The sequence below is a fragment of the Hippoglossus stenolepis genome, chromosome 19, assembly GCF_022539355.2.
Source record: "Hippoglossus stenolepis isolate QCI-W04-F060 chromosome 19, HSTE1.2, whole genome shotgun sequence".
NCBI classification, from domain to species: domain Eukaryota; kingdom Metazoa; phylum Chordata; class Actinopteri; order Pleuronectiformes; family Pleuronectidae; genus Hippoglossus; species Hippoglossus stenolepis.
In genome coordinates this window covers 9,772,623-9,798,409 of record NC_061501.1, presented here as the reverse complement: position 1 = coordinate 9,798,409, position 25,787 = coordinate 9,772,623, and the positions used below count along the sequence as shown (strand labels likewise).

Sequence of the window (25,787 nt, the reverse complement as noted above, 5' to 3'; positions counted from 1 at the left end):
AGACACTATACGAGCACTTAAACACTAAAGAAAGCGACGCTCCCAGTCCACTTTGACCTATATAGCTATATTTTGACCGGGTCACCCAGCAGTCCTGTATCAGCAGCCGGAGGGAGGACCAGACCAGACCTGCGTGTAAACAGTCCCCACGACGCGCAGCCAGTGCGCTCGTCTCTCGCTGGATTCACTGGATCTTGACTTTAGACTCACACTTTAGACTCACACTGCAGGAGCAGGAGCAGTGATCATGTCCCGATTCGTCGCTCGTCTCTTCGTTGCTGCAGCCAGATCCGTGGTGGCACCGAGGAGGATCCCGGTGCTCATCATCCGCCCTGTGTCCACATGTCACGGTAGCGTTCGGTTTCCTTATTTGGCACTTGTTTGTTTGTTTGTTCTTTGGTGGTGGTCGTGGCGGATGGTGTGGGGTGTGGGGTGTTCACAGTTTACTGTAGCTGCTAATCCCTGCAGGTGCACCATGCTGTGGTTTTCCCATGGATGTTGGAATATGAGGAACATTGAAATCTAATGCGCAATTTGGTTTAAGGGTGATAACAAACTGGCAGCTGCAGGTTCTTGGTACTTGTGCAGAGATGTCAGTAAACAACAGGGGTGGTGGGTGGTGAGGGACCCACCAATTCCATTCTGTCACTTATAAAGTTAAGGGGAATTTCTTATGATAGTTTTACCTGTATTCCATATCAGCTAATAATGAATATTTACTCAATTTGGCTCCAAACTCAGGTTCTGATGTTGTGGGCTTTGTGTGCACATTGTTTTATTGTTTTGTTGATGGGTGGTTAACTTCCTTTTTATTTTTGCACTTGCTTTATGAACCTATTGATTAAATGATCTCCTATAGTCTTCAAGTCCACATGCAAACCCCAACATGTCATTCCCAGGTCTGCACTCCCTCACCCGTTACGATGAGACCACTGACTGGCAGAAGAAACTCACCCCAGAGCAATATGTGGTCACCAGAGAGAAAGAGACGGAGGTGGTGAGTTTCCTAATGTAGCCTCATGCCACTGTCACACATGTGCTCTGAATTCATGCACGGAAACAGGCACATACAGGAATTTGGGTCAAACAAACGCTATCTCACTCTGACATGCAAACTGGACTTTGATCATCAGTGTATTATTGACCTGAGACCAGTTTTACCTGCAGCTACAAACATCTGGTGTGTTATGAATAATAAAGTAGCCATTTGATTGTCGTTCTCACAAAACCATACGTTTCAGAGCACAACACAAATTTCATGACAAAATCTTGCTGCTACTCAACTATAAGTCATGTGCGCCTGTTCCTATACCACTGTAATTAAACATATTTGTTACAGCCCTTTAGTGGGATCTACCTGAACCATTATGAAGTGGGAATGTACCACTGTGTCTGCTGTGAATCTCCGCTCTTCAGGTAAAACTTTGTGCCTAAGCATTAAAGGGATTTTTTAAGATCAGTTTTTATTCCGACATATGCTTTGATATTTATTCAGAAAGTAAGGACTACAATCTATTATAGTTCATATATAATTGAAATTCTTTGAATGCATGCGTGTTGATGAAAGGTTGTTTCCCCTCTTGATAGTTCAGAGGCTAAGTATGACTCGGGGACAGGCTGGCCGGCATTCAAAGAGGCTCACGGCACATGGGAGCGGGATGAAAGCCATGCCTCCATCTTTCGTCGCCCTGACAACAGCCTGGGCAGTGCTGGGACAGAGGTCCTTTGTAAAAACGTGAGTTGCTTTCTGAGCTCAGAGGCTGAGGTTGCGTTTACTTTGCACAGCTGCTCGAATACAGTTTTAATAAAGCAAATGAGGTTTGGATTTTCATCTTTCTGAAGATACAACCGTCACTTTAGTACTTTTGTTTTGACTTTTGTGTGTTTGTGTGCGTCGTGCAGTGTGATGCCCATCTGGGACACGTGTTTGATGACGGCCCGGACCCAACAGGTCAGCGGTTCTGCATCAACAGTGAGGCCCTGACGTTTAAACCCAGAGGAAACCACATTTGTGGGGAAAACTGCATGAACCACTGAAAACACACCTCCATATGTTTCATCGTCAGTCGAGGGAAAATCAAAGCCCAGAGTTTTCAGAGAGACGTGATTTCAGGGTTTGGACCATTGCAGGTCAGGAGGTGAACATTTAATTCTTAGCTTTTGGTATAAATAAAATTCCTGGGGTTTTTTAAACTGAAAAAATCTATTTTCAGAAAAAACTGTGTTATATGAACTCCAGAAGACTATAAATTTGCTAAATATATTTTTTATTACATGAAAATCAACACTGAAACAGTCACTTCAATCCAAAATAGAAAAAAAGAAAACAGAGTTCACACCTATTCTTTTTTGTTTTCTAATTTTGTGTGTAAATCATAAACTTGACATGTTAGTGTGGGACAAATAGGCCAATCTATTGATGTAAAAAATGTCAGCTTAATTATAAACTTTTGATTTGTCTGAAAAAGGTCAAAATACACAAGAGGACCTCTTTTTCTGTAGAGATTGCAAAACACGGAAAGTTCCGATATTGCTGCTTTTGTGCCACATGTACAAATCCAAATGTGTTGTGTGTTTTAATAATCGAGTTGACCCGACGGATAATTTGTCAATAAATGTTCTTTGAATCTGTGTTTTTTTTCTTTACTGTTCTGCAGAGTTTATTAGGAATTAAACTCGTTATTGAATTTAACGCTGCCCCCTGTAGTTCAGATGCACACACGTCAACATCCCAGTGTGACCAAATCTCTGCCTGTAAACCAAGTTAATATTTAACATGACAGGCCATCCTCTGTTTGTCTCCTTCTATCCGTCTGTTTTTCTTTGTCTGTGTGCAAGGTTGAGTAAAGCAGCTATAGAAGAGAGAGCAGACAGAGACAGAGGGGACAGAAAAAAATAAGGAAAAGTATTTAGAAACACAGTAAAGTAAGAGCACAGGAAGCCGGGCGATCGTACAGGACCACGAGTCTAGTTCTGGAGCGGATCATTGTCAGTGCTATAGGATGGCTGGAGTGTGGCGATGCATGTTGGTGACTATGGTTGTGTTGTGTGTGTGTCTGTGGGGGTCCAGCGAGGCTGTAGGGGGGGCTAGGAGTCGACCACGACCCCAAAGACGACCTCCCAAGAAGCCAAAGGTCGAGTCTGTTGATGTGACCCCACCAGCAGAGAACATAGACATAGAGCGGGTAAGAAACCGGCTAGAGCCGTATTGTGTTTGACTGTGTGTTATCACTGATGGTCATGATTATTTTCTATGTTGTGTGACGATGCTGGAAAAATATTTCTGGAAAAGCTGCTGGTAGTTTCCAGGTGGATTAGCAGCAGCAGGGTGAGAGCGCCACAAAAAATAGTTCACTGCAGTGCCGTTGCCTGACCTTTACACAGTTAGATTCTGGTTCTCACTTGTCAGTACCAAGATAACACAATCATACAAATAGACAAACATACAAGCCTATGTTATAAAGTTATAAAATGTTTTTCTTATGGGCTGACCAATTGCCCACGTCAATCCAAGAACGCTAGTGAAAAACAATTTGGCAATTTCTTGCCCACAGCCTCAAACATATGAACAAACATATGAGTCAGCTTTAATATGGATTAGTGTGTGTGTGTGTGTGTGTGTCTGTGTGTGTGTGTGTGTGTGTGTGTGTGTGTGTGTGTGGGTCAATGGGGACATGCTTGTGAAATTGTGTCAATATTGCATTTGGGGAAAATATTGGAATTATCAGTGAAACTTTACAGAAGGAAAGATAATAAAGCAGATAATTTCGAAACAGAGAATTTTCTGGTATTTTATAATGCTGGTCATGATACCCTGGTTTTATTGGACAAATCCTAAGACAGGGGTTTACAGGATCATCCTTGTTTGAAATGGTGAAATGATTTTCAATGTCAAGTAAATAAAAACATCCTATTGCGGGAGAGGGAGCAACATGAAAGCCTCTGTCTTTACAAATATTTTCTCTGACGCTTTAGCGTGCAGTGGGTCGGATTTAGGGGGATCTACTCTCTGAAATATAATGCAATATTCATTACAATGTTTTAATCAGTGTATAATCACTTAAAACTAAGAATACTTGTGTTGTCAAAACCTTGAAAAGAATTCTTTATGTGTACAATGGGAGCCGGTCCTCTTCCACCGAGTCCGCCATGTTTCTACAGTAGCACAGAATGGAAAAACCACACATGGGCTCTATGAAGGACATTTATCTTATTTTATTTTACCCGAAGGCCACGGGTTCTGGACGGGGAGGGTGAGGTGTTGCAATACGCAACTTGACCACTGGATGCCGCTTATTTCCCACATGCTGAACCTTTAATAGATATATCTTCTATCCATTTTGCCTGATTCTTGAACGCGTTGCAGATGACAGGAAGGTGGTACCTGCTGAACGCGGCCTCCAAATGCTCATACCTGATCAATCATGGCACCCGAGTGGAGCCCACAGTCATGAGCCTCTCACGCTCCTCCGCCTCCGAGCAAACACTGTCTGTCAGCACGAAAACACGACAGTAAGTACCCATGTCTACACGTGTAATCAGTTACTGTGACTTTTCAGTACCCCGATTTATCAGCAGAGGGGGCAAACAGGCTACTGATCTCTGCACCCACCTGCTTCAAGCTGACGTCATGTTAATGGCTAAATCCATCTCTGTTCCGGTAGAACAGTAGAAATCTAATTCAATCAGAGGCCGCAAAAAGAGAGAGAGGACGTTAACAGTTTACCACAATTCTACCAATTCTACCATTTCTTCTAAAATGCCAATTGCTCTCCTCTCCTCAGTGCTCACCAGTGTTGGGAGATATTACAGGTCTACCATCTCACCCCAACCCCGGGACGACTAACACTCAAAGGTCGGTCCATCTATTTTATCACAGTATTAATCGTGACAGTAAATCAGCATCGCTCTGTCTGACCGTGCTTCCTGTCCTCATGTCCTCCAGGAGCTCGTCCAGAGCTGAACACTGAGATAGTGATCGGGGAGACGGACTACAGCTCATACGCAGTCATGTTCTTCCACAAACGGGGCAAAATAACCATGAAACTCTATGGTGGGCTCCTCAGCCATGTGATCTTTGTTTCATATTTTAATTTAAATTGACACTGCACTGCATGTAAAGAAACAAGTGCATTTATAATAACATAACATTTGCTTTTTTGCTTTCCAGGCAGGTCTGTGGACAACCTGTCAGAGCCAGTGCTGACCAAGTTTGAGCAGCTCGCTGCAAAACAGGATTTGGGGCTTGCGTACCTCTTCCCTTTCCCCACCTACAGTACGTCCACCTGAAAAACAAAACACAACAGGGTTGGGGTGAAACAACATTAACAACAGCGGTGTTTGATGTAGGATAAGTGATGGAGTGATGAATATTAAGGATTCAAATATTGTAATTTAGTAAATCACTTCCCACCTCACCTTCTTTGAAGTAACAGTATGAACATTTTTTCTTTTCCTTTCTAGGCCATTGTGGTGATGTGGACCAGGATCATGTCATCAGTAAGTTAAATATGATTTTAATGAAATATGAAAGAAATAACAAATATCAGGGAAAGAAAGAAAAAACGCTGCATTGAGAGACGTGCTCATGCTCTCAGGTGCCCAACACTTACTTCACGCATGTCATCGTGTTCCCTGTGACTGTGCGAGAGCTCTGTGTGTTACATGCTGATCAGCCCCTTTACAGCTGGAGTCTGCTGGAGGCTGAATGAAGGAATATGAACAAATTATTCATATATTACATACATATTATGCTGTATTGCTCTGTTATCAAAGTTTCATGCTTCTGCAACAATGCCAATGAGACAGGACATGATACTGTGTATGAATGAAGTGATTTGAATCTGACAGGTTATTGGAACTGATAAGATATGATGTGTTGTTTGAATGGACAGGCTGTTGGCTACTGGATCATAAAATGTTACTGCTTTATTATTGCTGTTGTAAAAGCTCTTCACGAGGTTTTAAGCTTTGAATATCAGGGTTCGGCAGTAAAGAATGAACAGTGTAAGAATAAGAAAGGTAAAGCATTAAGAAGTTTCCTTTCGAAAATACTTTAACAATTTTGATTTGACACATTTTACATAGTTAAATCCACTAGATACAGTTTTTTATTTGGACCGGCACAAAATGGAACACATCGACACCAACCCTCTAAATAATCTGCCGTTTTCATCTAGATTCACACATAATTCTCTGAGAAATCAATGCAAATGTTTAGAGGCGTCCTCTGACACAGGAGTTTCTAAAGAACCTCAATTCACTGGCCTGTTGCACCTCGTTGATGACTCGTTGGTTTAATCAGGGTGGAGCCAGAGGAGAGACAAGAGAAAAACAAAACAGGGACAAATACAGCCGTAACACCCCCACCCTTAAAGCAATGAATAAATAGTTCACCAGCAAAGGACAACATTCTATTTATTCATTGCAATGCATTTTACAATTACTGAGGCTGTGTGTTAACAAGTCAGCTTCATGTCCAACAGAAACCATCAGCAAAGCTCTGAACAGGCACACATTTTTCTTAGCATGTGGACCAATGCTGACTGCATTTATAAATGGGCTCTCTGCACACAAGACTTAAATATGTATATAATGCGGCAAAAATTCTGCATAGCTGCAATTCAACACAACAGTAACACACGTGTGACCAAACCAAAGTGGACTACCACAAACCAACACCAAAATGATCCAACAAATTCAGAATGTAGTTACCACAACACAAAAGGTCACACACACACGTTACTGGAATCAAAAGCATTAATCACAGCTACACAAGACAGTGACAAAACTAAATATTGTCATCGCACAAGAGAACACAACCAAAGGTGCTGTGCTGAGGCATCCCAAACCCTGTCTGCCTAAGGAGACTGCTAACTAGCCTAGCTTGTCTTCAGTGGCTCCCCAGGAGGCTTCTTTAAACGTTTAACTAAGTAAGTGAGCAACCGACCCGAGACAAAGTCCCCTGCCACACCCTGACAACGTACCCACACCCAGGTATACCACCGAAAATAAGAAAGGCAAAATAAGAAAGTGGCAAGACTCAAGTCTGCCCGATGGCTAAATGATTAGGATGCTCTCAAACTCCCAGGACCCGGTCAAAAGCATTTGCACATAGCAAAGACCACAATTGATCTAGAGACACACGACCCCTTTTCTAAAACAAAAGGTCGTTAGAGACAAATATTTACTTCACCTCATGGATTTTCTATCACGGACAAGCCCCCAATTGTTACGCCCCATGATTATGTGGATCCATGTGGCGACCAACATGTAAGGTCACTGACAACCACTGACACGCATCAACAACAGAAAACCTTTAGCCCAAACCATGGGATTTATTAACATCAAACGACACAATACACACTGTTAGAATCCCAGGCTGAGGCCCAGCAGAACAGGCAGTGGAAGCCTCTCTTCTGGTCCTGACACAGGAGGTTTTAAAGAACCTCAGTTCACCGGCCACTTGCACCTCACTGGTGACTGATCGGTTTAGTCAGGGTGGAGCTAGAGGAGAGACCAGAGAAAAGCAGGGACACAGAACAGGAACTCATGCAGCCGTAACAGAAGTTTTGATCAGCACTTTGATATTTATACAGTATAATGGAAGTGACTGAAAAAGAAATGGCTGAATGAACACAATTATTTTTAATGGGCTCTTACATCATGACAAAGAGGGGGAGAGAGAGCAGCCCTTTAAGAAAGGAATCTTCAAACCAAGGATCTGCACCCATGACCTCCCCCAAAAGGCTTTTCACGTTTGCTCCTGCAGGCCGTGGACATGCTGCACTCTGCTTGTGTAACAATCAGTTACCTAAACTTTGTCGACAACACGTTATTCAACCTCGATTGAAGGAGGAAAACATCAACACAGCTTTTTGTTTCCAACCGTTCACTCCTCTTTTCTTTTTTTCACAGACTGCGTCCCCACATGTTGAAGAGTCAGAGCTGTGCAGCAGACAGATGCAGCATTTCAGCAGTTTAACACATGATTGTCTGACTTTTGCATCATTTCAACAGTAAAAAAAAACAAAGTGACAGAAAGTTGATGTGATCTTCTAATTGATAACATGTTACCACTTGCAGAAGTTACAGATAAATAAAAGGTTTCCAGTTTTAATTCAATTGATAGTGAGTCTTGTCTGCCACCATCGGATTATGTGCTTAGAAGCCATTGTCATGCAGGTATCATTATCATGTTAACTCCATCTCATCTTCTTAGTCTGAGACTTCACAGATGGTGTGTGTGACTGGTGTGTGTGTGTGTGTGTGTGTGTGTGTGTGTGTGTGTGGGGGGGTCAATGGGGACATGCTTGTGAAATTGTGTCAATATTGCGTTTGGGGAAAATATTGGAATTATCAGTGAAACTTTACAGAAGGAAAGATAATAAAGCAGATAATTTCGAAACAGAGAATTTTCTGGTATTTTATAATGCTGGTCATGATACCCTGGTTTTATTGGACAAATCCTAAGACAGGGGTTTACAGGATCATCCTTGTTTGAAATGGTGAAATGATTTTCAATGTCAAGTAAATAAAAACATCCTATTGCGGGAGAGGGAGCAACATGAAAGCCTCTGTCTTTACAAATATTTTCTCTGACGCTTTAGCGTGCAGTGGGTCGGATTTAGGGGGCACAAGGACTGGGGATGGGGTGCATTTAATGAAGCCCAGATGAGAAGAATCCCAAAAGGGGGTCAACAAGGGTTTGGTTACAAAACTTTCAAATGTGGCTCTCTTTGCGCTTTTTGTTACCTCCCTTGGCTCCACCCAACAGCACCTCTTTGTATGTGTGTGAGTGTGCATGTGTCTGTGTGTGTGTGTGCTACTTACATAACCCTGTGATTGCAAGTCAGCGCCTGTCTCGCCTGCAAACAAAGGGAGACAATGAATTTATTTCAGTAAAAGAAGAATTCACAGACAATCTGCAATCTTTGTGATGCAACATGATATGTCTGTTATACAATGTCAAATAAATGAATCTAGCTCGGCCATTCATTGAAGCCATTTTCAGACATGTCTTGTGGAGACTGAAACATTCCTCTTTTAAATTTGGAAAGTTTTCTGTTGCTGCACAGAACAACTGAGCTGCAACACCTCTGGGCTTTTTAGAAAAAGTAAATAAATAGCACTGCTATCAATGCAAAACATATTTCCTGCAATTATCACATCCAGCTAATTCTAATGTGGAATTAAATATTAAACCAAGGGGAGTTTATTGTCTCACAGAGTTAACTTGATGCTTTTTCTGATGTTCAGCAGGGGGTGCATCTGATCTTGTTTCTGGTTGAGTCCAACTCTGATTCTCTCAGGACAATTTAGTTGTTAAAAAAAACGTAGAAAAGAGTTCTTCGTGTTTCTGAAGTTTTCTGTTGATCTGAGAACAACCGAGCCATTCTGTGCAACACTTTGCAGAACTTTGAAGTGAATGCATTCCACCACAGGAGAGATGCTGGCAGTGCAATAAATATGTCCTGCGATTATCATATCTAGAAAGTGCAAATAATGCTTTTTCTGACTTAAGTTTAGCAGGAGTGCATCAAGTCTTGTTTCTGGTTGTGTAAGTGTGTTGTTTTTAAGGGGGGGCGCTGTTCACATGCCATATATTGAAAACTGTTAGCTAACAGCTTTTTCAATAGTCCATGACAGTGGAGGGATAAGGAGAGAGGTGTTAAAAAAACCCATTATGTATCACCTCTCCCTTTTCTTCTCCTCCTCCTTCCCTTCAGTCGTTCATCTTCACCAACCGGCTACCCCTTTTCCATCCACATGTGCCAGTTGTGTAACTGCAGTGTTTTTTTGCAAGCCGGTGGATGAGGGCCAGGGAGTCTTTTTGTAATGCAAAAGCTAGGGGGGAGGGAGGAGGAGCAGGAAGAGACAGAAGGGGGGATGAGGGGGAGCAGGAGTCTGCAGGATATAAGGAGCCTCTGCTCAGCTTTCTCACCTCACATCACACTGACATTTCACCCACCGCTGCTGGAGCTTAGAACACAAAGGCAGAAAGAAACATGAGCAACTCACTGCTGAAGATGCTGGGCACCTTGATGTGCGTCCTGGCCGCCTGCGCCGAAGTCTTGCCTGTTAAAGACTTCAACCTGGAGAAGGTGAGTGAGAACGTTGGTTGAGAACGCAACATGTGGATGATGAGAGAAATGCTTGGATTCATTCCTTAAAGCATTTCTTCCTCCCCTTCCTTCTTTTAGATGGCGGGCAAGTGGTACATTGTCGGTTTTGCCACCAACGCTCAGTGGTTTGTGAACCACAAGGCAGGAATGAAAGTGGGCACTGCCATATTTGCACCGACTACTGAAGGAGACCTGGATCTGTCTTATGCCAACCTGAAGTAAGTGATTGATATGTTCATTACCTAATATTAGTACAATTAAAACATCTTGACAAATAAATTAAAAAAGAGAAATTAACTGCTTTTTTTCTTTAGTGCTGATGGTAGCTGCTGGAGAATGACTCACCTTGCTCATAAAACTGAAACTCCTGGACGCTTCACCTTCCACAGCCAGGGTGAGTACACACACGCACGCACGCACACACACACACACACACACACACACACACACACACACACACACACACACACACACACACACACACACACACACACACACACACACACACACACACACAAACACGAACAGAAACACTCACACACCAAACTAAAAACCTAACATGTGTATTCCTCCTTTATCAGTTTGGAACAATGACAACGACATGCGCATTGTTGAGGTCCAGTATGAAGAGTATGCTGTTGTCCACACCATCAAGACAAAGGAGGGAGTGTCCGAGGTCCTCAATAAGCTTTACAGTAAGTCCTGGTCGTTCGCAGCCCAGCAGCATTCTGGGAACACCTTTTGTGTTGAATTTAGATGAATTAAGTCGACTGATTGTGTGTTTGCAGGTCGTACTCAGGTGGCCAACGCTAACCTGCGAGAGAGGTTCTCTAAGTTCTCAGAGGAGACCGGCATCTTGACCGACAACATCGTTATCCTGCCTGAAAATGGTAAGTCATTATAATTAAGTGTTCATTATATAAACACTTAATTTCCTAAACACATTGTGGCTGTTGGTGAAAATGGTTCAGACTTGTACTCACAGGCCTCCCCATGTTTGTTTCTACAGCTGAATGTCCACCGGCCTGAGGAGTCCCCCACCTTCCTCTGTCCTTCATTCTCTCACTGTGACGTCTGCAGCACTTTGCTGCAGTTCCTGCTGCGAACCAAAGAATCCATCCGGATCCTCTTCTCTCAAACTGTATCAACAGTGGCATTAGAGAGGAACAATAAAGACCTGACTAGTGAGACAATGCATTTTGTAACTGCTTTTTTTTAATGCTGTTTTGTCTTTGGAAATGAACTCCATTACAATAAAATTGATAAAACAAAAATAATAGTTCAGAGTGATTCATTTTTTGGTGGGAAAAGATGTCAGAAATTTAAATTATGAAAACGTGGAAATGAAATCAGTGCTTAAAGCACTGTATGTGCTGTAATCTGCCCCCTAGTGGTTGAAAACGGCATAACACAGCCATTAGAAAAGACCAAGACAAGTGAGAGCAAAACACTCGTGTGCTGTGGACCAATGAGAAGCTGGTGAAGGATTTACAGTTTGTCTGAATTTACACATTGACAAAAATGTGAGCACTGTATTAGATGGCATTGCAGCTCTCTATGTTTTGAGTTGGGTGATAAGCTGCTGTGTGAGTTTGTCCTGACGGGGATTAATGAAGTGTTTAAGTAAGTTAAATTGATGGAGCTGTTTTTACTTGATGTCTGTGAAGGTTCAGACAGACAGAAAGAAAACTGCAATTTGTGACCACAAGGGGCAGCCTATGAAGCTGCCTAAGACAAAGTGAATCTTCAAAGTGAAAAGAAAGAAAGACAGAAAGAAACAGAATCAAAGAAAGACAACTGCAGTGTGTGAATAGAGAGATAGAAAAAACATTTGTTCTTCTTTGATGCTTATATGAAGCTACACTTTCTGACCACAAGGGGCAGCCAAAGTTAAAAGCTAAAAAATAGTTTATTAAAATTAGTTTGGAAAATAGTTGCTTCTTGTAGACAAAGAAAGAAAGAGAAAGAGAAAGAAAGACAGAAAGATAGAAAGAAAGAGAGATAAAGAGAAAGAAAGACAGAAAGAAAGAAAGAGAAAGAGACAGAAAGAAAGAAAGAGAGAAAGAAAGACAGAAATAAAAAAGAAAAACAGAAATAAAAAAAAAGACAGAAAGAAGGAAGCCTATCCCAGTTAGTGCAGCTCAGTGTATTGCTGACGAAGCAGAGGCCTCCTGGCCTTGACTCATGGTCCTCATCAAACATGCATGTTTGTGCTTCTCGGTACTGAGTACAGAGCCGTCAGGTCAGGTGAGGCCTGACAAAAAAAAATGGGAGTAGTCCCATGAGGTCTACTGGTCCTGACATGTCAGTGTATCTGCAGAAACTCCGGAGCCTTTCACTCTGACATTTGCCTTCACACATACAGCCCCTGTGGAGTAAGTCAGGACGTTCTTGTCCAAATAAGGCACCTGCTGGGCCCATGGTTGGTCGTTTCGTACTGTTACATGTAGCAAAGCCGGACCAAAGGCTGGTGAAGGTGATTTTAATGGAAAACTAAAACAAATGACAATGTCATTCATCAACACTACACCTGTCATTCTGTTGTTTGAGGCTATTCAAACAGAGCGTGAGGAGATGAGCAAGAAGTGCAGGAAATCCTATGCAAGCGCACAGTTTGAGCACAAGCAGGACAAATGTAAGTATAAACAGGAGTTAATCAGGTGTGAGTCACAAGGGAAAACATTACAAAATCGGAACATGATATCGAAAAGTCAAAATGAGAGCAGAATGGGAGCCAGTGGGCACGGGAGGAGCGGGGGACCTTGGGCATATATCCAAAGGGCCGGAGAGCAGAGTGGATGCGTGGGAAGAGACACGAGGGCAGGCGGGCGACGGGAGACCTCAAGCAGCCAGCATGAGAGCAGACGACCCCCAACTCAGCTTCTGGCTTTGTGTCAATGCAGGTGCAACACAGGGAAAACAACCAGGCAAAAGTTCATAAACCCAAAGAGTTCAACAAAAGATCCAACCAGATAAATCCAAAAAACTGATAAAGTGCGACACTGCACAGAATCATCATCACGTGTGCCCATTGTGCAACTGCAGTGTTTTGAAGGTCAGTGGAGGAGGGCCAGAGAGTTTTTGATATTCACAAGGTTAATGCAGTGGGAGGAGGAGACAGATGAGGGGGAGCAGGAGTCTGCAGGATATAAGAATCCTCCGCTCACCCACCGCTGCAGGAGCCGGCAACCCAAACGACAGAAACATGATGAACTCGCTGCTGATGAAGCTGGGCACCTTGATGTGCGTCCTGGCTGTACACGCCGACGTCATGCCTGTTGAAGACGTCGACGTCAAGCCTGTTGAAGACTTCCACGTCAAGACTGTTGAAGACTTCGACATGGAGAAGGTGAGTGACAGAGGGAGAAATATTATAATTATAACAATGTACAGATTTGTCTTTTTTGCCAAAGATGACACTATTAATGTTGCTGATGTCCGAAAAGACGGGTTATTAGGATCCGTGTTTGATTAAGAATGCATTATGTGTATGATGGTTGTATAATGAGCTGGGTTCATTCCCTCAAGCTCAATGCTTTGATTGATTTTTCTGTTTGACTTCTTTCTTTTAGATGGCAGGAGAGTGGTACCTTGTCGGCTATGCCTCCAACGCTCAGTGGTTTGTGAACAGCAAGGAAGAAACGAAGCTGAGCACAAACATATACAAGCCAGGTCATGAAGGACACATGGATCTCATTTACTCCCAGACGGAGTAAGTGGTTGATATGTTTATGGATTAACATCAATGATGTAAGATCATCCTGATAATTCTCTTGTGAAAATCAAAACAGAATAAATAAACGAATCTGCTTTTTTTCAGTGCTAATGGCACCTGTTCGAATGTGACTTTCCACGCTCTGAAAACAGACACTCCTGGACGCTTCACCTACCACAGCGAGAGTGAGTACACACACCTTCACACGCACACACACATCGTAACTATCGTAACAGCTGTTAACAGTGCAAATGTTTTCACCATATGGTGCATGAAATCCCCCCAAAACACACACACTAAAAGCCTAACATGTGTAACCCCCGCTTTATCAGTTTGGAACAATGACAACGACATGCGCATTGTTGAGGTCAAGTATGACGACTACGCTCTGGTCCACACCATCAAGACGTCGGACAACTCGTCTGAGGTCCTCAACAACCTCCTCAGTAAGTCATTTGTAGCCCAGTGGCATTCTGGGAAAGCATAGTATGTTGAATCCAGGATTTAGTGAAGACTGAAGCGATTGGTTGTATGTTTGCAGGTCGTACCAACGAGACCAGCGCTGACCTGCAGGAGAAGTTCTCAACGTTCTCCACTAAGACCGGCATCCTGCCTGAAAACATCCTTATCCTACCTAAAAAGGTATGTTATTTTTATACAGACATATACAGACACTTTTGAATAAATGCATTGTGGCTGGTTCAGACTTTTACTCACGGGCCTCTTCCTGTCTTCAGATGTAGCCGAATGTCACCGCGTCTGACGAGTCCCCGGCCGTCTTCCTCCCTTCATCTCCAGCTCTCACAAGTCCCAGGTTTTCATCCCACAAGAGATTTACTCTCCAGCTTCTCCCTGTGATGTCTGCAGCACCACAAAGATTCACCTGAGACTGTGACATTGCAGCATTTTATTCCAGTTCCTACACACGACTGTTAAATCCATACATTCCGTCTCTGTTTGGTCTTTTGTTGTACAATAAAAATGTTGAAACTATATTTAATGTTTCAGAGTGTTTATATTTTTTTGGGTGGCTAGACACTTTAGAAATTCAAATCTGTTGTTTGGGAGTCACATCAATGCTGTGAAACACAATACTGCCCCCTAGTGGTTGATAAACGCGCATAACATATGACCCACGAGGAATGTGGATGGCCAGAAAAATTAGTTCAAATATTAAGCAGGTGTGTGTTTGAAAAACAAAAGGTCCAGATAAGCAGAGCATTTAATGGATTCGATTTACAGTGGCTTTGGACCGAAGACAGCATCATAGTTTCATACGAGAGATTTATTTACATGATTGCTGTCTTGTAACGTCAAATGTCACTAATGTAACAAGTCGACTGCTCATACTTCATTCTTACTGAGCCGGGCAAAAAATCCAAGACAAATGCGAGAGGGGGAGAGCAAAACATATGTATGCTGTTGATCCATGAGCAGCAGGTGAAGGACATACAGTTTAACTGAATTTACACATTTGTCAAACGTTATTGGGGCTCTCGATGTGTATGTGTTGATTTGGGTGGTGAGATGCTGCATATGATTGAAAACAAAATGGTTTTGTTGAATGGAGTTAAATTGATTTTAATCTATTTTAATAGTCTGTATGAGGCTACACTTTCTGACCACAGGGAGGCAGCCTATGACACGACTACGACAAACCAGGTGTTCATTTTGAGACAGATAGATAGATGGGATGGATAGAGACGGATGGATGGATGGAGTGGGATGGTTGGCTACATGAGAAAGATAGATAGAAAGATGGATAGATGAGAAAGATAGAAATGACAAAAAATGTAAAAATTATGTTTTTACTCAATGACTGTATGAAGCTACATTTCGAACCACAAGGGGGCACTATGACCTGTATAAGTGTTCAAATTTAAATCTAAAATGGTTAAATAGAATAAAAAGAAAGAAAGAAAAACAAAAAACTATCTCTCATGGAACAAAAGGGCTCTTTTTACCTGACTTCTGTATGAAGCTACACTTTCTGACCACAGGGGGACGTCATGGCCTGTTTTAAGACAAATCACATGTTCAAGTTGAAAAGCAAAAAATGGTTTAATACAATTTGTTCAGAAAAAATACTGCTGCTCATTGACAGATAGGGAAGAAGAAACAAAAGGACATATGTACCGTCTCTCAGTTTGTGAAAAATGGGACAAGAGCTGTTATTAACTTCGAAGTAACCCAGTTAGAAAAACTGTGTGTGTAGTTATGATTCATTCCCTCTGACTCAGTGTCTCACTGTCACTTCTCCCTCTTTAACTCCCAGTTTAATCTTCTGGGTTTGTTTTAGACTCCTTCAAATAAATGATTTACTGCACTTCTCAACTATTTTTCTTCTTCCATGTTATTTTCACTTCATTAGGGGGGAAATGAGGCCAAGTCACAAAAGAGGAGTGACGACACGAGTGAGACATGTGACACCAAAGACAGCCATTAAAGATCAAACACTCTTTATTGAACTCAACAGAACGGAAAGCAAAACATATGGGTTATGGTTTTGTCTGCTGGAGCTGAGAGTCCATCATAGTCGCTGTTACCACATATCAAGGGCATTGTTGTATAGTCTGAGTAATATAACTAGTGTAAAAAAAAAGAACAGTAAAGTCAAATTCACATGTTTGCCTTGATGAGTGGATGTGTTTCGGATAAAGTCTTCTTTGAGGCTGCAGGAGAAGGCGGGCTGAGTTCGCTGATGCACAGTTGGCGCTCGGAGATGACGACGTACACAAAAATCATCTGTGTACGATTTGACCATGTGGACGTAAGAAAAAAAGAATCCCGATGAAAATAGTTGGCAGCTGCTTATGACTGTAACACACTGTCAATGCTGCAGTAAGGAAAACAGGTAACTGAAAAACAACATGGTTAGCAAACATGACATTTCTGAATGCATGTTGGACAACACTGGCACCGAGTGAAGGTCAATTCATCATCGCTCACAAAGCAGGAGCCTCCTCGAGTGAACGACCTTGACTCATGCTCCATCAAACGTGCATGCGTGTTAAATGTGTGTTACAGAAGGTATATTTCCTGTCTGGTGTGTAGTTAGCGGCTCTTCTTTAATGTCGCTGCTCCTGCTGCACAGCTATGCTTAAAAAAAAAAAAGATATTGTGGCTTTTCAAAATCAAGCTTTGATCGAGATTCGTGGGATCAGGCAAATAAAACCAGCAGTCGAGTTCTTGTTCAGGCTCCTCGTAGTACGACCGGGGCAAGGCGACATGGCTCGAGACCGTGAAGGCACAATGGACAAGTCCGCCAACCATCATCCTAACCTTGTCCCAGATCTTGAATGAATATTGGCCGTCTACGATCTTTGTTCTATGCTGCTTCCACCACTTAAAGGAGACATATTATGCTTTAGTATTTTTTCCTCTTTCCTCTAGTGTGTTATGTAAAGTTAAAAAGCCCAAAGACAGTGGTAGAAAACGCTGAAGCTCCTGAAACACCACGGCAGTAGTCCAGCCGATGCTTCACATTTCACCTTTGCATAATACACATTTGAGCAGGTAAACATTTTCCCAAATTAAAACTATGAACCTGAACATGAGCAGATTATGTCTCCTTTAATGCCTGGTGATCAGTGCATGAACACAACTCATTAAGCGTCAGTTGGAGTTGTTGGATCTGACCACACATGTCCCCACAGGTGCTCGCACGGGCCGCGAACCCACGACGTCACTCTAAGGTCTAAACATACACAGAAAACATTTAATGCAAGAAAGATGTAAGACTCAAGTGTTTGGCAAAGAAACTAAACGACCGTCTCCAGTGTGAACGAGTAAAGGCTCAAGGTTTCGCCGATATCCGAATGAAAAGAAAGCTGCCGCGCTGAGCTAAACCAACCACGAGTGCCATGATTTCCCATCATGCACTGAGAAACCCCTCTCTGCCCCCCCCTCAGAAAGGAATGTCCCATTACAATCGAATGTCATAAACTTTGAACATAAAACTCTCTACTTCACACATATATAACGAACAGACTCATGATATAATCGTAATATAGATCTTACATTTCTCATTAGTGTTTATGCATCTGAATAAATCTGAATAAAAGAAAAAGAAAATAACACAAACTATTATTTACAAAGTGAATTTTGGCATCCATATTCAGCTCGATATCACCGCAGTATTAGTGGCATACATGAGGGTTGATGAAATAAGAAAAAAAAAAGGGTTTGGCATGTTGATTTGATCATTTATAATATAAGATTTTTCTTAAAAAATAAAATCAAAATGCAACAGAGACTGCCGATAAATCTGTGCTATCACATGACCCGGTAAGTATAATTATTTGTCATATACAGTATTCAAAGGACTCCTGAAAACTCCCAAGCACGATACAAAGAAGGACGAGCTGGTTAGTATATACAAGTACAGTCTCTTATAGCTGTGCCCCGCTAAATAACTGGTCCTCTCTCTCTAATACTCTGGATATATAAAAAAAACAAAACCGAACAAACAAACCAACGAAAAAAAGATTCCTGTACACGTCTTCCCCACATCCCCCCCACTCTGGGAGATTATTGTCCTGCTCGAGCAGCCGTTCCTCCATCTCCCCCGCGATCGGTCGCTGAATGATACCTCCTCCCATTTCTGCGGCGACCGTTAGTCATAACGAATCACTTCCTCTCCCCGAGTCCTCCGCCCACTGGCTGTTAGATGAACCACTCCTTTTTTGATTCTTCGATGGTTTCTGGGTTGTCGGTGCTGATGATGGCCGTGTCCGCCGACTCCGCCGCGGACTCGCCGCTGCCCTTGGCCTCGTTGGTGTGGTAGGTGCCTTTGTGACGGAACATGTAGCGGATCAGGAACACCAGGGTGCACAAGATGGTGAAGATCACCACCGCGATGATGCCTGTGCAGGAGAAGGACATCGAGGGATAAATTAGAAGAGAAGATATTTTCTCTGTTGGTTATTAAATGAGATGGAAAGGAGGGCACGTTAACTTGTAACTGCTCGTGAACAGACAGTACGCTCTCCTGTGGTGTCGCACAGACACTCCAACGGCTCACTGATGGAAATACAACACTGTTTGGTATTGAATTGTTTATCTGTCGTTACATGTTCACTCACTATAGTGATTTTCAGACATGAGCACTGGAAAATCTCTAGACAATGGAGCCCGGACTCTCCCCAGACTTTGGCTTTCACATATGAAGAACACAGCAGGAGATTCTCGGGTAAGACGCATTGACGACAACAGAAAAATCCTGTCTTCCTTCCAAGTTTACATCTTCGTCTGAGTCTTCGACGTACAATGCACCTCTTTTTCATCCTGAGATAATTGACAACTTTTTTCCCCTTTACTTTTGCATCTATCACGTGTTAAAAACGTCATTAACTCACTCTCTAAACTCTTCAAATATTCGCCTGCTGTATTCTCACATGGGCAACTGACTCGGACATTTGCGCAGCCTCTCCTGATAATTTCAGGAGAATGTGTGGAGATCAGTTCATGTCTGAAAGCAGCGAGAGGATCTGAGACAAGGTTGCCTCTTGACAGCTGAAATGCAAAGCTGAATATGACGACACGGTGTACCTCCAATAATGGCCGAGTCCCTGTTGACTCCATCAGGAATCACTCTCTCCTCATTAAAGGGGAACTCCGCATCTGAAACAGAGAGAAGAAAGAAAGAGAGTCAAATTATACAATCATACATAAGAGAAGATTATACGAACGTAAATGATTTAACTTGATTTTGCCAGAATAGCTGCACTAGACCACTTTGCACACAATGAAAAACCAGACAAGACTGTTCAAGAAAATACAGTCATGATGCTGTTCTGCAAACACTTGGTCATTGTTCACACGTATAAAAACATTAATAATAGTGTCACAAAGGGTTGAATGTCTCTTGATTATTAATTGACATGTTTTGGGCATAAGATGCAACAAACCAATCAGAGAGCCAACTCCCATTCCCTTTAAAATCCAGATGTGCTTACACCTTGTTGGATTGACATTGCAAAATGAAGGTGGATTTATCAGGTAAGTACAAAGGATCGCTTCCCTACAGAGGAAACAGATCCGCTCATGTGTAAAGTGAAAGTGCAGAAACAGGTCCACTAACAGCCTGTGTAGAAACATATGAGTATCATAATAAAAGCCCCTAAAATAACAGTAGAATACTGCACCATTGACTTCAGACCAAGCTTTTGTTGCTCAATTGCTTTCTGCTGCCTCAAGATAGCAATGCATCAACTGTGCACCTGACCGCCCCTCATTTAAAGACCAACACGCCCATGGGTGCTCAGATGTGCACCAACGCATTTGCTATTTAAACAATGTAGGCGCTGCATCAGTCTGAAACTAGCAAACACTGAGGTGAAACTACGTGGAAGACTAAACTGAGGAGAAAGATGATGTTGTGATGTCGGGGCTTGTCTGTTGTGCCGATGGAGGAATAGACACAAACACTTCAAAGTGCATAATTCCAAACAACCTGCATATGTGCACACATCCACACAAAAGTGGAAGGAGCCGTCAGCTATTTCTGCTGCTGACTGCATAGTTCTCCAGAGAACTAACCAGAAGGAATAAGAAGGAGAGGACGAGGCTGGGGAGGGAAACGTTGGCAAAAATAGAAAGTAATTGTGGACAGACTGTAATGCGTCTGATTGCACTTCTGGATGCACTTCTGGATGTGCTCGGATATAACATCAAGAATTCATCATGTGTAACGATGAGACTCGAGGGCACAGAGTTGAGATGAGAGGACCAATACAGTGAAAAGAATTGAAATCTGAGAAAAAAGAGAAGTCTGACACTGATGATTATAGATGAGAAGTATGGAAAAGGTATAGCAGAATAAATATTGATCCTTTCTGTGGAGGCATGGTGGAGCGCTGACGGGGGGGGTTTATGTGCAGTCTATGGTTTGGACCTGGAGTCCGGATCGATGGGCTGGATTGATCTCAGGGAGCTCCACGTTCCCAGAGGTGCAGTTGGCACCGAGCCTGAGGAAAACTGCTGCATCCGGAATAACGACGCAGTGGAAAACTAAACACTGCTGTGGAACGAAACTTTAGACACGAGAGTACTGATGTCTGTCTGTCTGTGTGTGTGTAGAGGGAGAGTGTGTAGCTGTGTAAGGGATCTGTTTGTTGTGTTCCATGTGTATAACAGTGCACATCTGGAACCTAAATGAGACAATTTGAGCTGATTCACAACAGATCGAATTTGCATATGTCAACTGAGCATAGTAACCATAGGAAAGTTACACGTTTTTTTCTGACTGATTACCACATAACTTGTTATTTCTTAGTACAATCCTGAATTATGACTAAATATTTGACTTTCGGTGTGTTATACCTCTTTTACACCAAAATAAATCGATTTTTTAAACTTGGGTAAACTTGCTAAGAAAATGCGATTTACTCTTTTGAAACTACACAAGTTGACCTCCTGGTGGCGCTACAGGAAAAGACAAGGGATGACCAAAGTGATGAGGATACAATGAGCGTCCTGTAAAACAGATTTCATGGCAGTGTAGCGTGACACTTTCTCATTAGTGGTTCTGAATTTGACTTTACAACATCATCACCTTCGCCAAGGAGGTTCTGTTTTCCTCCATGTTTGTTTGTTAGTCAGCAGGATTACGCAAAGACTACTGGACGGATTACCATGAAACCTGGTTGAATAATGTGGTATGGGTGAGGGAATTGCTTTCCCTGTTCTTGAACATTGCGAGAATGGGCGTTTTCTTTTATTTTTGTGAAATTCTAAAGAAATAAGACAGAGATCTTGATGAAAAGAATCAGGCTCATTTAGGGAAGTGAGTATGTGTGTGATTTGATGTGGCTGGAATGAATTGAAGGGGACTGGGTTCCTAGGAGTGTTTAGGGTTCTTCTCACCTGTGTTGTCCAGATGCCAGGGATCTGTTGCAGCAGACATTGGTGGGATGGTGAGAGGTGATGCCCCACAGTTGGATTCCACCAGTTTGCCCTGGTAAGACACCGGCAATGCGGCGGCGGGTTGTCTGTCCGACTGACCGTCTGTCGGCGTGGCCTTGGCCTGTGTGGCTGCTCTCAGCGCAGACTTGAGGGGGGCGACGCCGTTGAACTGCACCCGCGACAAGCACCCGACAAAGCCCGGCGTGTTGTAGCGCTCGATGAGGACCGGGTCTATGTGTCCAGTTTCTGCACGGGGACACAGCGATGGAAAGAAGCTGGAGTCAGTGATCTCATCTTGTTCAATGAGAATGTTAAACCAGTTTAATGTGATGGAACTTAAGAGGAAGCAAGACTACAAAATTTGCTGATACTGAGAGATGGTGGGGATCAAAACACACTCATAGGCTTACACTCAAAGTACTGCTATCGGCACAAATTTTGCTGATGCACACAATATCCTGCAAGTCTAGAACACCCAGTAAGAACATGAATCTGCACAAATGAGGAGCAGAGAGCGTGAACAATGAGGAGGAGGATTTTTCTGAGCAGTCAAAAGATGATTCTCCCTGGCTTAAATACACACGTACACACACAAGGCACCTGCAGAGAAGATGAGAGAGAGGAGAAACAACAGGCAGCAAACAAGAAAATCCCTCCAACCTAAATGTGGCATAAAATGAGGCCACAGGCACAAACCTGGTCTGATTTAAAAACAGTCCCCGACACTTTGAAATGAAATGTCCTGCTCCTTCACATGAACTGGCTGCGTGCGCTGACGGAGCCTGGATTGAATTTTAACATGCATGGCTGCTCTGCTGCTGCTGCTGGACGAATGTGCCACACCCAAGAGCAACTGTTTGGATACATCTGCAGCAAAATGTTAACAAGGGACGACTGCTCTCTGTGTGTGTGTGTGTGTTTAATGAATTGTGTTATGTTAGACGATGGGGATCTGAGTATCTGGACATGGCTCATAATTCAATTCTCTTCCTTTATTCCATTTTGATGGGTCAAATACAAGCCTGTGTACGTGGGTTTGTGCACTGTTGATTGTGCTGCCAGGACTAAAGCTCAACGCTCGTCTTCTATGTATTCAACATCTGACCAGACCTCCTACAGACCAGTACACTGTATATTTATACACATGCGTTACATATAGAACTGAAATGTGGCTCAGCATCACCCCTCAGATAAAGCAGACAAATGTACCTGCTCTCAGTCCCTTCACACCTTTGAGAATGGTTTGCATATGCATGTGTGCATGACCCTGCATATGCATGGGGGTGTGCACAAAAGGTGGAGAGAGGCAGACAGACATGAAGGAGAGACGTGGCTCGGAGCATTACAGTGAGCACAGTGAGCAGAATACTGATAACAACATGAATACAGAATATGAATACAGGCACTCTCTGAACCTACTCAGTGCAGAGGCCTGTGTGTGAATACCAATAGGCTCTCTGTTACGACTATAACAGGCTGCTTTGCATACAATGCCGACAATACCAGTGTTTAGTTTAGCGCAGACAATCTTCCCTTGTCTTGGATTATTAATTTGGTGCCTGTGATTTCCCAAGGGAGTGTTCATTCGATCAGGGATGTGCCGTCAGACAAGCTAAAGCTTAAAAAAGACATTTAGATCAATACTGATGTGGATCTTTCCTTACATCTCTGAAGAGCATTCTAAGGACTGCCCTCTTGAGGACGCAGTAGGCTATCGTCTCCAGAAGGTAGCTGTTGAATCTATCCTCTCATTTTCGTGTGCGTGATTGTCAAAAAAGCCCTCAAACAGAAGGGGGAGCTGCATTGTTTTGCACGTTGACCATAGATTGTACATAAAGATGGCTGACACATCTCACTACCCATCTCTCACTACCCAGAAATGAAGCCAAACGCTGATATGAACGCTGCCATCTTGCGCATTTGGAGCCAGAGTCTGCACAGTAGCAATCGAGGGACGGAGCTGTGGTAGAGATGTCCCAACGATACATGTGCTCGACAAATCGTGAGTTGGTCTCAGCTGTCAATCATTACATTTCACCCCTCTTTTATAGGATCAAATAACGTTTTAAAACCTAACTTATCGGGAAAATTAGCACTTGGACAAACATCAGCGTGATAATAACTACCTAAACTGACGTAAACCATCTTTGGGAAAAATGCCTTTTTGACGTGTACTCAACCATAAAGTCCCATATGATAACATGGAGGAGGCAGGATTTATGACTAGTTTAGGGACTTTTAGTTCAGAGTGCACAATCCTCCGGTTTAAATCGTAAACATGTTTACAGCGCTTCTAAAGGCCATAGTGTGGTCCTGTAGTCGCCATAGATACGCAGCAGATCCTCAGTGCCTTGGTGTCTCGCGCTCTCTGCTGCCATCATCCTGTCTGTTCTTTAGGCCACATAGGCCTAACACGACCTAGAAAAGAATGCAAGGATCAAGGTGAAAGGATTCTCCCACACCGACACTAAATGTCTTTTAAGCCTTGTATTACCAGATCATTTCTGATTCATGACCCGACACCTTTTCAAGACAGAGCTGTGTGACAAATGCAATCCTGCAGGATTAGGCAGAAAAGGTGATGTGTTTTCCTTGATGAGGATTAAAATGTCAGTGCTCTAAATACATTTATATATTAGTCCCCATGATCTAAAGCAGTAAATGCCACTCAGCAGGTGGAATGCTGTTTTATTGTTTTGCATTTTAACTGTTGCCCAGGTGCTGCACAATAGAGACAAAATGAAACCTGATCTAATGATCCTGTAACAACACTACCTTTGTTGATTTGTGAATGTTGATTCAGCTCTATGGAATCTTATATACTTTACAGGAAATAATAATATAAAATACAAGCACACCACAAACAGGAGCCCAGAAAAATGTTTCAATGCCGAGTGGTTTTATGCAGAGTGCGGTCATCCTCAGCACATTGACAAGTTAGATCACCTCCTGCTAATTGCACTTATATACTGCACTTACATGTAGCTCATACTTGTGTGTAAGATCAACACAAAGCCTACGTTGCTGTGAGCATTTATACTTGTGTGCTGGTGTGTCTGTGTCATTACACCTTCAAAATACTAGTTGACAGTGGGTTTTTTTCCATTCAGGTGTGTGTGGGTGTATATAATTCAAATAATGCCAACTGAAACAGAACAGATAATGTTGGAATATGAGCTAATGAATGTTGAACAACAGCTACCTTGACTGTGGATTCAACGCATTAGTAGAAATTGGCCTATAAGCTTGTAATCCTCTCTTTTCTTTGCTCTGGGGACCTTTTATTGGGTCGTCCAGACTAATCAATATAACATTGACCAACACACACAAACCAACAGCTGTCCCACTCACTAATCATGATTAGAACAGAGCAGGAACAAATGTGTCTGGTCTTAAGACTTCCAATAATGAAATGTACCATTACACATGATTACAACTAGGTTCAACAATTGTGTTGCACGGTGCGCCATATGTGACCCCTCACACAACCCACACACACACACACTGCACACACATATAGACTGACACGACAAGGTCAGCATGTTGATAAGAGCATTGCACCTGCTGATGGCGTGTCACCAGGGTGACCAACGACATCACATGAATAATTCAAAAGGTGACGTAGCAAACCAAACTGTGACGAGAGGTCTGGTGTGAGGAGAATGGAGAGAGGTGTATTTTGGAAAGGAGTGAGACGCTGGAGAATGATACGAAGCGTAGAAAACCACCTAACGTTTCAATGAAAAAACAAGGTAGGATGAAGAGAATAGAGAAGAAGGGTGTGACCTCCAAAAAGGGCTGGTGGTGGAGGAGGAAGGTGAGAGACATGAGAGGACAAGGAGACAGACGAGAGGGTCTCTAGTGTGTGTGCATGTGTGTGTGCATCTGGGTGGAAACAAGAGAGAGAGAGTGGGAAAGAAATGGGGTGACACGAAGGGTGCTCAAATGGAGGGGCTGGGTAGAGGAGATCAAACGCAGTTGCCATGGCAACAAATGGAAGCTGATGTGAGGGGGAGAAAAGAGAGGGGGGTCATGAAAGTATG

General features: G+C 42.8%; 5 protein-coding genes across 6 annotated transcripts in view; 4 read left to right on the top strand and 1 right to left on the bottom strand.

Annotated features, from left to right (window-relative positions):
• Positions 1-162: 162 nt before the first annotated feature.
• Positions 163-2,633, top strand: msrb2 (methionine sulfoxide reductase B2). The gene is made up of 5 exons (XM_035141893.2): positions 163-350; positions 900-997; positions 1,340-1,416; positions 1,588-1,735; positions 1,903-2,633. The coding sequence occupies exons 1-5, from the start codon at positions 248-250 to the stop codon at positions 2,035-2,037; spliced, it is 561 nt and encodes a 186-aa protein (XP_034997784.1). The 5' UTR covers positions 163-247; the 3' UTR covers positions 2,038-2,633.
• A 175-nt stretch (positions 2,634-2,808) lies between these two features.
• Positions 2,809-8,119, top strand: c8g (complement component 8, gamma polypeptide). The gene is made up of 7 exons (XM_035141892.2): positions 2,809-3,185; positions 4,367-4,512; positions 4,785-4,855; positions 4,946-5,053; positions 5,171-5,275; positions 5,464-5,499; positions 7,918-8,119. Exons 1-7 carry the CDS (start codon positions 3,003-3,005, stop codon positions 7,935-7,937), a joined length of 669 nt encoding a protein of 222 aa, XP_034997783.1. The 5' UTR covers positions 2,809-3,002; the 3' UTR covers positions 7,938-8,119.
• Positions 8,120-9,928: 1,809 nt separating this feature from the next.
• Positions 9,929-11,398, top strand: LOC118098242 (lipocalin). Its single transcript, XM_035141861.2, has 6 exons — positions 9,929-10,103; positions 10,203-10,342; positions 10,439-10,518; positions 10,706-10,819; positions 10,913-11,014; positions 11,134-11,398. Exons 1-6 carry the CDS (start codon positions 10,008-10,010, stop codon positions 11,151-11,153), a joined length of 552 nt encoding a protein of 183 aa, XP_034997752.2. The 5' UTR covers positions 9,929-10,007; the 3' UTR covers positions 11,154-11,398.
• Positions 11,399-13,275: 1,877 nt separating this feature from the next.
• On the top strand, positions 13,276-14,834 carry LOC118098241 (lipocalin). Its single transcript, XM_035141860.1, has 6 exons — positions 13,276-13,473; positions 13,697-13,836; positions 13,945-14,024; positions 14,172-14,285; positions 14,381-14,481; positions 14,577-14,834. Exons 1-6 carry the CDS (start codon positions 13,330-13,332, stop codon positions 14,580-14,582), a joined length of 585 nt encoding a protein of 194 aa, XP_034997751.1. The 5' UTR covers positions 13,276-13,329; the 3' UTR covers positions 14,583-14,834.
• A 1,447-nt stretch (positions 14,835-16,281) lies between these two features.
• cntnap2a (contactin associated protein 2a) overlaps positions 16,282-25,787 on the bottom strand; it is a 320,679-nt gene continuing 311,173 nt past the window's right edge. For both annotated transcript variants that reach the window (XM_035143135.2, XM_035143136.2), the window contains 3 exons: positions 21,706-21,990; positions 19,390-19,461; positions 16,282-18,704 (listed from right to left, as the gene is read on the bottom strand). In XM_035143135.2, the coding sequence (XP_034999026.1) occupies positions 18,505-18,704; positions 19,390-19,461; positions 21,706-21,990 (557 nt within the window). In that variant the 3' untranslated portion in view covers positions 16,282-18,504. The remainder of the gene's footprint in view (positions 18,705-19,389; positions 19,462-21,705; positions 21,991-25,787) is intronic.

Excerpts from the sequence above, each read along its gene's own strand:
- msrb2 (XM_035141893.2), top strand. The coding sequence starts at position 248 with ATGTCCCGATTCGTCGCTCGTCTCTTCGTTGCTGCAGCCAGATCCGTG. Across the intron at positions 351-899 it reads CCCTGTGTCCACATGTCACG|GTCTGCACTCCCTCACCCGT; the intron begins GTAGCGTTCGGT and ends TGTCATTCCCAG. Across the intron at positions 1,736-1,902 it reads CAGAGGTCCTTTGTAAAAAC|TGTGATGCCCATCTGGGACA; the intron begins GTGAGTTGCTTT and ends TGCGTCGTGCAG.
- c8g (XM_035141892.2), top strand. The coding sequence starts at position 3,003 with ATGGCTGGAGTGTGGCGATGCATGTTGGTGACTATGGTTGTGTTGTGT. Across the intron at positions 3,186-4,366 it reads AGAACATAGACATAGAGCGG|ATGACAGGAAGGTGGTACCT; the intron begins GTAAGAAACCGG and ends AACGCGTTGCAG. Across the intron at positions 5,276-5,463 it reads CTTCCCTTTCCCCACCTACA|GCCATTGTGGTGATGTGGAC; the intron begins GTACGTCCACCT and ends TTTCCTTTCTAG.
- LOC118098241 (XM_035141860.1), top strand. The coding sequence starts at position 13,330 with ATGATGAACTCGCTGCTGATGAAGCTGGGCACCTTGATGTGCGTCCTG. Across the intron at positions 13,837-13,944 it reads CTCATTTACTCCCAGACGGA|TGCTAATGGCACCTGTTCGA; the intron begins GTAAGTGGTTGA and ends GCTTTTTTTCAG. Across the intron at positions 14,025-14,171 it reads CTTCACCTACCACAGCGAGA|TTTGGAACAATGACAACGAC; the intron begins GTGAGTACACAC and ends CCGCTTTATCAG.
- LOC118098242 (XM_035141861.2), top strand. The coding sequence starts at position 10,008 with ATGAGCAACTCACTGCTGAAGATGCTGGGCACCTTGATGTGCGTCCTG. Across the intron at positions 10,820-10,912 it reads GGTCCTCAATAAGCTTTACA|GTCGTACTCAGGTGGCCAAC; the intron begins GTAAGTCCTGGT and ends GTGTGTTTGCAG. Across the intron at positions 11,015-11,133 it reads CGTTATCCTGCCTGAAAATG|CTGAATGTCCACCGGCCTGA; the intron begins GTAAGTCATTAT and ends TTGTTTCTACAG.